This window comes from Lolium perenne, chromosome 4 (assembly GCF_019359855.2).
Source record: "Lolium perenne isolate Kyuss_39 chromosome 4, Kyuss_2.0, whole genome shotgun sequence".
Taxonomy (NCBI): domain Eukaryota; kingdom Viridiplantae; phylum Streptophyta; class Magnoliopsida; order Poales; family Poaceae; genus Lolium; species Lolium perenne.
In genome coordinates this window covers 313,265,044-313,275,741 of record NC_067247.2, presented here as the reverse complement: position 1 = coordinate 313,275,741, position 10,698 = coordinate 313,265,044, and the positions used below count along the sequence as shown (strand labels likewise).

The 10,698-nt window shown below is 43.0% G+C and overlaps 1 protein-coding gene across 1 annotated transcript; it reads left to right on the top strand.

Moving 5' to 3' along the window:
* Nucleotides 1-246: 246 nt before the first annotated feature.
* LOC127296152 (J domain-containing protein spf31) lies at nt 247-10,203 on the top strand. Its single transcript, XM_051326181.2, has 9 exons — nt 247-441; nt 1,649-1,739; nt 1,837-1,897; nt 2,519-2,596; nt 2,723-2,796; nt 6,491-6,604; nt 6,684-6,791; nt 9,733-9,771; nt 9,843-10,203. The coding sequence occupies exons 1-9, from the start codon at nt 353-355 to the stop codon at nt 9,927-9,929; spliced, it is 741 nt and encodes a 246-aa protein (XP_051182141.1). The 5' UTR covers nt 247-352; the 3' UTR covers nt 9,930-10,203.
* The last annotated feature ends 495 nt before the right edge of the window (nt 10,204-10,698 follow it).

The following is a 10,698-nucleotide window of genomic DNA, read 5'->3' as shown; positions in this document are numbered from 1 at the left end:
AGAGGTGAGGTATGCTCAAAAACATACTACCTCTAATCAATATATTTGAATTGGATAAATCTTTGGCATCTATTTATGGACGGAGGGAGTAGTACAAATCTTGCAGAAAAAATAGGTCGGTGCGCGCAAAAGGGCGCGGTCCGGCCCGTTTCGAGCAAGCTAGATAGAGCACAAGCAGGACTCCTCAGAATTCAGAAACCAGGTGGGCTGTCAGCCTGTTACCTGCGGAACACAAAAAAAATCTGCACCGTCCCTTCTCACCCGACGCGCTCTCGTCCTTCTCTTCTCCCGCAGCGCAGCAGGGAGAGGGAGCCCAACCCCAACCGCCACCGCCACCGCTCCTCCTCCACCCATGGGCTCGTCGGAGGCCGACGACGACCTGCTCCTCAAGAGCTTCCTCGCCGAGGTCAGCGAGGCAGAGCGCGACAACGAAGTCCTCAGGTTCCTCCCGGCCCCCTCCTCCTAATCCCCCTTCTCCCCGAACATTTCCTAGCGAATCCCTTGTCGCATACCGTAGCTCTAGATCCCCAATACTCCCGCCATCCGTTTCGCGCAATTCTTGTCCAGTTGTGCGACGCAGTAGATGCAGCCTCAGCTTGCTGTTGAATTTTGGGTGGGTGCTGGGGTTCCACTCGGTTCCGTGTGAACCCTAGGTTGGACTCGTACAGGTTTTTTACTTTTTCTTATTTATTTATTACCGCAACATGATCCAACCACGAGTCTGCTTAGGTCTTAATTGTCACCTGGATTTGATGGCCCCCTCCTCTCCCCTCAATTTTAGTTAAATTTTAACACTTTGACTGCTTTGGTGGCGATGAGATACCATGAAGCATTGCTGCTTCTAATATTCAATTGCTTGGTTTTTCTTTAAGTTTGTTATATGCTTTGTTAGATTACACACAAGGTAATGATGTTTAGAGCCTCTCGTTCTTAGCACAGGCATATGCCAAAATTTTGGTAACCATCGAAGCAATAAAAAGAAGTTTGTCCATGGACAACAACCAAACATACCATATGTTCTCCTGCGTAGCTTGTGCTGACCAATGGAGTCCAGCGGTCAGTTTGTTATGCGATCCAATTTGAAGCCGTTTTAATTGAGTATTACTATCATAATCAATTAAACATGACCAGTGACTCTGCAACTAGCTAGGCATGTGTTATTTTTTAATGACACATTAGTTGATTAATTTTTTTTTTTGAAACGAAGGCAAAAGCTTTGCCTTATCCGTTAATTAAGAAGAAAGTGCCCAGTGTATTAGAGGGAAACTGGGCAAAAACCGATACAAACAGGGCATAAGTGCAGATAGTACATATTATTTTACCCTAGAGGGCATGAAGTATTGATCATAATACTCAATTTAATCTTCCTATAATTTGTACTGCCAAAGCAATTTAAAGTTCCTCCATCCTTTCCCCTTGGAAAAGTAGGCATACATTCTTGATGGGAATTATGCTGAAAGAAAACTTATACATGTACCTTCAAAGTATACAATGACATGCATGTAAAACAAAGTGAGAATTCTGGAATCACATTTGCATCAAGAGGGTTATTTCACAGTGTAATAATGAACAAAAACCTCCAGAGTCTTTCGTGTTTGTTTTCGATTGTGATTGTACATTCTGTTTCTAACACATTCTAACTTGGCAGAATACTTGGTTGCTTCAAGTTAAATCCTTTTGAGCATCTTAAGTTGTCATTTGATTCTTCCCCAGATGAGGTGAAGAAGCAATATAGGAAGGTATTGAAAAATGGCTTTAATATTTGAGCTTCCCTATTAGTTCTGGTCTTTTCCCTCCTAGTGTGGAGCTAATTGTTGCTTCTTGTACGTTTTGCAGTTGTCGTTGTTGGTCCATCCTGACAAATGCAAGCATCCACAAGCACAAGAAGCTTTCGGAGGTATGTAACTGGCCAATAATTACGGGCGTGGTGCATATGAATTTGTAGTAGTGATACATAATCATAATAGGTTGGAAGACAATATTTCACAGCATTGCTGTAGCCTAGATTTGGGTCAGCTTTTAAGATATTAGTTGGTAGCTGTACATATATGAACATTGAAGGGATATAACTTGATCTTGAAGAATAGCACAAGCAGGATCATGACATGCCAAAAGCCCAAAACATGCTTGAAGAAAACTGTAAAATGAATTTAACTTTATTGGCATCCACAGAAAGCTCCAGAAGGCCATATAACTAAGTACGAATAACAACATGGATAAGTCCGTTTATATTTTTGATTTGCAAATGGTAGTAGCCTAGGGATCACTGGAGAATTAGGTATTTTCTTCATCCATGTAGGAAATGTGCATTCCGAGAGAAACCAGGATAAGTAAATAGTTCATTATCTATGCTTGTAGCTTATTAAGTGTTCGAGTTCTGTAATTAGTTCCATCACTAAAACTAACCAATCTGTTTGCACATATACGATGTCTATTTTCCCCATGTCGCATCGTGTTGCTTCTCTTCATCACATGGATGTATATATATAATTGTGTTACCTACTCTACTCATGAACAGCCCTGTCAAAGGCGCAACAGCTCCTACTTGATCCACAGGAAAGAGGTTACATTCTTGATCAAGTTACTGCTGCAAAAGGTGTGATGCGATCTTTTAAGTCCTATTTAGCACCAACGCAATTTTTTTATTTAAAGGCTTAGCAATTTGTTCATTCGAAATAAAGGAGATTAACTTTCTGATATTCTTTTGTGTTGGAAAATTCAGAAGAGCTGAGGGCAAAGAGGAAAAAGGAGTTGAGGAAAGACACTGCATCCAAGATAAAATCCCAAGTAGATGAGGTAAGACAATCTCCTACAGGTGGTGTGAATTTATGAACTTCGCAATAGCACTCACTTGGAGTACCATGTTTCAAACGAAGATCAATGCAAACATACTATGCCTCGACCTAAACTGGCCTAATTTGGACTAGTTTCCTTGTTGGACCAACCTTAAACCATCTAGGATTCAAACCCCTCAGCAGGGATTTCCCTTAACCTGCATTCACAGACTCACAGTTACATTCCTAATTGGTGACTGCTGATTCTGCATAGTTTCAAGAACTAGACCATTATGATCTGGCTAGTCAACTGGTCCAGTCGGCAGTTTGAAGTGAAGTTGGGAAGTATTATAGCTAATTATATTTTATTAGTCATACATTATTTTCATCTACAATACCGTGTACAGAAGTGAAGTTGGGAAGTATTATATCAAAATTGGAGATGAAGGCTCAGTGCTGCCTGCAGAAATCGAACCAAGCCCAACAGAAAAAAGCATGTTTTTTCCGGTATTAACATTCAATCTACTACAAAGTTTAGGACATGTTGAGAAAGAGCGACCGTGCATAGCCAGATCAACTGAGGGTGAAAATAGTGAATAGATGAGGAAGTGGGAGAAGAAAAAAGGAAGTACAATTAGTATTTGAGGGAACACAGACCGGTAGAAGCAGCGTTGCAGCCTTGCAGGGGTAGCTTAGGGAACCTGGTTCACAGATAAGCAAGTAAGCTGACCGGGCTAGGTATCTGTAGCTGGAACCAATGAATCCTGGTTCTAAAACTGGCCTGGTTTCTTGAGTTTTTTCAGAATAGCCTGATTTGCTATTCTGTACAGATGCAAGTGGGTCAAAGTTAGGGTACCCTCTACCAGTGCACCCTCCTTAGTTCAAAAAAAGATTTAACTTTACTGATGACATCATCATTTTGCAAAAGTTAGTACAATTTTTTGCACTAAAGAGGGTGGAGAGTACCCTAACTTTGACCCACTTGCATCTCTACTATTCTGGTTCAGTTACGTAGACAGTCCTTCAATTTAATTGAGTGATTAAGTTTTTCGTTATTTGTTTTTTTCAGTTTAGTTCTGGTTTGAGTCACTCACCTTTCTTAAACAATGGATTTCATCATGTTGCACTCTATGAACATGAAGTTGGCCGTAAACAGTTTCTCGGGCTTTTTTTTTAAAAAAAATATACTAACTGATTTGTACAACATTCTTCAATAGCTACACATATTTGTGATGTATGTCTGTCTTTCCTGGCTGACTGCATGCAATTATAATTATTGTAGAAGTCATTACACACTTATGGTGAGATTTTGGATACCTAAAAGACAACATTTGAGAAACAACTAGCACAAATGCCCGTGCGTTGCAACGGGTGAGAGCATGAAATGAGATATAGAAAAATATAAATTATGTTTTTATAGTACCACATTTGATGTCCTCCAAATAATAAAAATTACTCCGCTCCACCAAGACCAGAAGCAATCTACGATAACAACTTTTATCTCATCTATATAAACAACGCAATCAGTTTGTAGACAACTCATATACAATAAAGTAATCTTTGACAGAAAGAATATATTGTGTTGACTTTATACACCTCGGAAAGTAGGATAAATCGTTTCAGAGTTTCGCAAATCGTCCGAAGCTAGTGATCTACTATCCCCTGCTTTAACATGGTGAATGTCTTTACATTTATGCAAGAAGCCATGCATTGCAAAAGGTGTTATGGTACACATGCCGGAGCGAGACACAGGCAGATCCACATATGACAGTGGCTACGTCCAGAAGGCAGCAACGCCACCATACATGTCTCTCTTTGCTGCTGGTTGCAGTTGAGGATTGGGGAGGCGCGGGGTGGACTCCCGGCAGTGCACGATGAACACCTAGCTAGGCGCTGCCCGGATAGGTGCATGGCGCAATCTGCAGTACTTTTCGTGGCGTGTGGTGTAATGTGGGGCAACGTGAGGTGGATTTCACGTGTGGCGCCTGGTGACCATACTTGTCCTTCACCTCCCTCTCGTGCCTGAAAACAGTAAAAGTTTTGCTTATCCCAATTAAGGGAGTTAAATAGCTAGAGAGAGCGCTTAATTTCAGCACATGGGAGGGAACAGATAATAGAACATTCAAAATATAAACATGCAAACTCATTATAGTATGCAAATCATGGAAACTTTTTATCTTCGTGTGGCTGTCTTTCCTGCTGAAAACTATGCCTCGAGGTGCTCAGCTGAGTTTGGCAACGATCGAACTTTTTATTCAGATTTTTTTTTTTCCAACACAAGTTAGGTAATCTGAAGTGTGAAGAACGTGTTGTGAACTCTGAAGGTGAATACGTGATGTTCTCCGTATCTCACACTTTTAAAGGTCATGTTAGTGCTTGATGTCATTGTGGATGTGTTTTGATCTTTCTAAACGAATCGCCTATAGCTTCTTGATTATGTCTGAACTTGAGCACCTGTCGCTAGCTCCAATCCCTCCTCATCCTCGTCTTGACCATGGCGAGCCCGCGGCGGCGTGGCCTCCTCGAGCAGCTTGATGTTGTCCGCGACTGGCTCCAATCCCGACCCGTCCTCGCCGCTTTTCATGGCTAGCCGTTGGTGGCGTGGCCTCCTAGAGCAACCTGATGTTGTCCAAGACGGGCTCCAATCCCTACTCGTCCTTGTCTTTGCCGCTTTCCATGGCTAGCCGGTGTAGCCTCTTCGAGCAGCCCAAAACGTCCCGTCCAGCTCAAATCCCTACTTATTTTCATCTTCGCCGTCGTAGTTGTATGCACAATTGCACGTACCACTCGTTATCGCTTAACGTGGCGAGCGGCGGAGGTGTGGCCTTCTCGAGCAGCCCAGCGGCGTCCTCGCATATGGCTCCATGTACATCCTCGTTCTAGAGCTCTTTCTCGCTTGCAATAGCGAGCCGGCAGCGATGTGGCCCGCTTGAGCAGCTCGAACTCTTCGTCGCTTGCCATGGCGAGCCCCCGGCGATGTAACCCGCTTAAGCAGCTCGACTTTGTCCTCATCCAGCTCCAATCCCTCCTCATCATAACAATGGTTGTCGCTAGCCATGACGAGCTGCCGCCGACCGGGTATTTGATCGATCATGACGCTCCGGCCGTACAAATCTTGGTTTAGTAAACCATGTGATAAGATACGATGGTTATACTTATATATGCATGGGCAATATCGATCGCGTTGCAGCCGGACTCTGCTTCTGCGTTAGTTAGTGCTGCACCCGGACACTGCTGCCGCTAGGAACGATCATTACGTAAGTAATTTGGCAACTTTCCATCTGTAGTGCCCTGATAAATCACGTACGGTTTGTGGTCGTGTGCCTGCCAGCCCAAGAAAAAGAAAGACGGACGAAACGTTTAACTGGGAAGTAACATAGGAACGGACGAAAATTTGACAGACTAAACCACGGAAACGCTTCTCCCTTTATTAGTAGGTATAGATTTGGTGGGAGGGTAAATCCGTCCAAAAAAGTGTTGGACCAAGGAAACAATCCTCCCTTTATTATTAGGTATAGATATGCTTCATATATAAGAAAAATGTCATTTGTAATGTCAACAAAATCGTAGAGCCTTGCAGTTCTAATGTTTTCCCGTTCATGGTTTTCTTGCAAAAACAAGTAATGCCCATTGTTTGTTAGACCCTTGAAACTTCCTATTGAGCTTCATGTATCTTGACTTGAACACTTGAGAATCTCCAATCATCTTATGAGCAGGGAAAATACGAAGATCAATTTGAAAGGTCGGACGAATTTCATAAGCAGCTCATAATTAAAGTTCGTGAAATTTTGACGGACAAAGAATGGCGCCGGAGAAAAATGCAGATGCGGGTAAGTAATATTCCTTAAAATGTTCAAATATCATCAGTTGAGCCGCTCACCTGGAGCTTTGCTCATCTGCACTGTGCAGATATCTGAGGAAGAAGGAAGACTGAAGAAGGACGAGGAGGAAACGAAAGAAATGTGGAAGAGAAAGAGAGAGCATGAAGAGAAGTGGGAAGAGACCCGAGACAAACGAGTAAGTTTGCAGTCTGTTTGTAGAAATTTGAAATAGTTTATCTCAACTGGACATACATACTTGTAGCTGTTTACAAATCTATTTGCAGTACTAGTAAATATGCCCGTGCGTTGCCCGTTGTTATGGTCCTGCATCCGCTTCTGTAGGTACACTGCCTCGAGACCTTCCTAAGGTTCGAGACATTGTTTTTTTTTAACGGCCACTTAACCCCGTAGGAAATTGGTTTTTAGATGCTAGATATTATATAACTGAACCTGAAATAAGTATCACGAATATCATCACGAGCATCCTTCAAAGAAACTGTGCAAACTGGCAGTAAACTGACAGCAAACTGACATTATTTTGGTTATATAGTTAGCTCAAATTCAGCAATATTGACCAAAACATAAAAGATATACTCCAATTTACCCCCCTAAATTTTTAGTATAGTTAGCTCAAATACATCAATCTTGGTAAACTTAAAATGATGTAAGTGGTAAATCTGAACGGTTTTTGGAATTTAGGGTTGAATATTGAACCGAATCAGAGTTCAGGGTTGTAAACTGAACTTTATGACAAGTTTAGGGGGATAAATTGGACTTATGTTCATTCTTGAATTCTATAAACCGTTCAGAATTACCCCTTTCACCTTTTTAAACAGGTTTTGAGCTGGTTTTTTCTTGCCACAACTGCAGTTTTTCCTCCTACATACCAACTCATCAACATATAAAATACATGTACTCTCTCCGGAGCAAATGAGCCCCTCGTACATGCTCATCATTAGGTTCGTCTTCCTTGCTGGAACGAGGTCAGGGCGACCACGGAGGGGCGCCTCCGCCGGCTAGCAAGACTAGACTCTGGCGTCCATCCTCTACATGCCCAGTCTGGAACCAGCATGGGGCTGCAACCGCGCAGCGACCCACGGAGAGGCGCTTTTATTCCAACGGGGGGTGATGCAGCACAGGGCGAGGAAGCTCAGGGGAGGGAGAGGCTGGATCGCCCCGATCTAGTTAGTTGCGTCGTCGTGAAGGATCCGACATGCAGTGCAGAGCCGGTGAGATGGAGGGTCGCGGACACGCAAGAGCTATGACTGGGAGAGGCGTGATGCCGTGGAGAAGCTTGGGAAGTGCAGAGAGGGAGAGGTGCAGCGGCTGTGGAGGGGAAAGAAGAGAGCACCGTTGCTGCTCCATTGGAGAGACGTGCTGCTTGCCTGCTAATACAGCCGGTTGCTAATTTATAGAGGAAGTGAGAAGGTAGAAAATTGGAGGGACTTGTGCTGCTAATGGTGAGAGAGAGACGTCTTTAGCATCCACCTAGGCATTATATAGAACGGAGAGGCAACGCAACAGAACACCCTGATGGTTGATCCTTTGGCAAACACCGAGAACAACAGATCTTGGGCAGCTTAACCCCACCCCTAGTGGCGGCAGTGGCCTGCGCAAGGGCGGAGACGACCGACAGCCTGGGCAGGGATGGTCGGAGACCTGACGAGGGGCGGGCAACGGCTCTACAAGATCAAGCGGGCGTGATCTGGCTGGCCGGCTTTGGGGACGGCGGCCCAACCGATAGCGCCCTTGGCCTTTCTCTCGCGTGAACACACACGAGGAGAGGAGACTAGGCCGATGCTTTTCTGGCGTATGCATATACGACATAAGCAAATACATACACGTGGTATTTTTACCAATAAGGCAATAGAATACATATGGTGGCAAGAAAAACCAACTTGATGTAAGGGGTAAATCTGAACGGTTTTTCGAATTTAGGGTTGAATATTGAACCGAATCAGAGTTCAGGGTTGTAAACTGATCTTTATGACAAGTTTAGGGGGATAAATTGGACTGCTCAAAAATAAATGAAGTCAGCTTTCAACTTGAAACATGAACTCAATAATCCCACCTTGAAGGAATACACATAGAAAGAAAGGTGCAAAAATAAAAGTTTAGTTATTACATATACTATAACCTCGCTATTAAGGTTGCTTCCTTGCATATTACTAGAAAATTGAAGTTTCTGCAGCCAACGATGCTCTTTCACAGTTAAATCCATGGTCTCCAAATGTGGTCATATGATCCAGTCATATGTTACAGTTATTGAAAGAGCATGTAAAAGAAGCGCTCAACTAAAAATATTTGCTTGTATATTATGTTATTTTGGCAGTGAAGTTCAGGATCAGACATAAATTTCTGAACAGAAAAATCAGTTAACCAACAAACAGCGGCATATATTTTGATGTAGATTGCCGTGACGACCAGCAACCCCCGCTGGCAATCCCTGTATAGCAAGCTTTACATCTGTATTGTAGTAGTTCCAAAAAGACATCCAGGTGTAGTTAGTTGGGTAAAAAATTGAACAGCAATACCATGATTGTTTGGAGAAACACACACGAAATCCAGTGTGCTTCTTAAAAATGATAAAGTCAGGTGCTGATTGTATAGCCTATGTGATTCCCGATTCCAACCAACTGTATCTTTTAGATTATGGAACATCGTATGCGTACTACAATAAATGGTTAGTCCGAAATCCTGTACGTTTCATACCGATCTGATGCATGAAACACTGTATGCTTGAGAGTACTAACCTGGGGCATCACAACATCAGCCAGGGCCTGAAATCCTGCCGCTCGTGAGGCATGATAATGTTGAGCGCTTCAGGTTCTCGGCATACTTGACCATGTAAAAACGTGTATGAAAAGGAAAGGAAAGGAGCAGGCGGACGACGTAATGAAACATGTCGGTTTTACGCTAAGTTCAATGTCAACTGTGCATAATATGTGATTTGTTGGGAGGGCAAATCGGTCAGAAAAAATGTTGGACCGTGAGAAGCTTTTTTGCTTTTATTATTAGGTATAGATATAGATGGGAAAATGAAGGCCTTGCTGTTTTCTTTATTTTACTTGGAACAGCCTGTATACAATGGCCATGTGCACTGCCTAATATACTTGTCACGTGTTGGTTGCTTGCAGGTGTCTAGCTGGAGGGATTTCATGAAGACCGGAAAGAAGGTTTGGGAGTGCAGTTGAGAACTTATATTTTCTTATCCATGATCCTGTAACTTATTGTTTCCTTCTTACAGGCACGGAAAGGAGAACTTAAACCTCCAAGGCTTAAGACTGAAGATCCGAACAAATCTTATGTTCAGAGGCCAGTAAAGCGTGGTTAAGAAGAATGCTGAGAACATTCTGGTGGCCATTCTTCTTGCGACCTGATCCTAGCTACAGCCTAGAAAGGTTATATGTCGCGGGCTGTAAGCTTGAGTTATGGTCTTCTGTGTTCACAGGTGTAGTTGGTGGGGCAGAACAGATAATTCTGAAGCAAAATGGCCATATATCACCTGCCTAGAGTGGTATTTGGACTAATGTACTTGTTAGGCAGAACACTTGACAATTGTTACAAATTTATGTTGAAAAAGAAAGACGCTGATGTTGTTTGAAATATGATCCTTGTTTTAATATCCAGTGTAAGTCATGCTAATAATATGTGTTCCTGGGTTGTGATCATTGAGGCATTTCTTGCAATCAGTTGCTTGTTTAGTGATTTAGATGCTTTGCGACGTACTCTCTTCTCGACTCCCTTTTCTTACAGCACAAATTTGTGCATTGGTTCTTTTTGCTGGACCTTGGGCTATGTGTGTTAGTGATGAGGGTGTGACTGTATGAGCATCACACACCGTTTGTCTTGAGCAAGCTATATGCATGTCCTATCTTGTGGATAGCTAATAGCTGGTATTGACTTCCAAGTTGGTCTCTGTTGTGAGAGAAGTCAGCCTGTGTATGCCCCCTTGCGAAACAACAGCAGGAAATGTCGACTACGTTTGTCAATTTCTGACGAAAGGTCCGGAAATACAACGCATAGCGCTTCCGGATACAGGGGCTCGTCGAGGAGAGACTAGTTGCAGCATCGCTGGATGCAGCATGCCCGTAACGCAAATG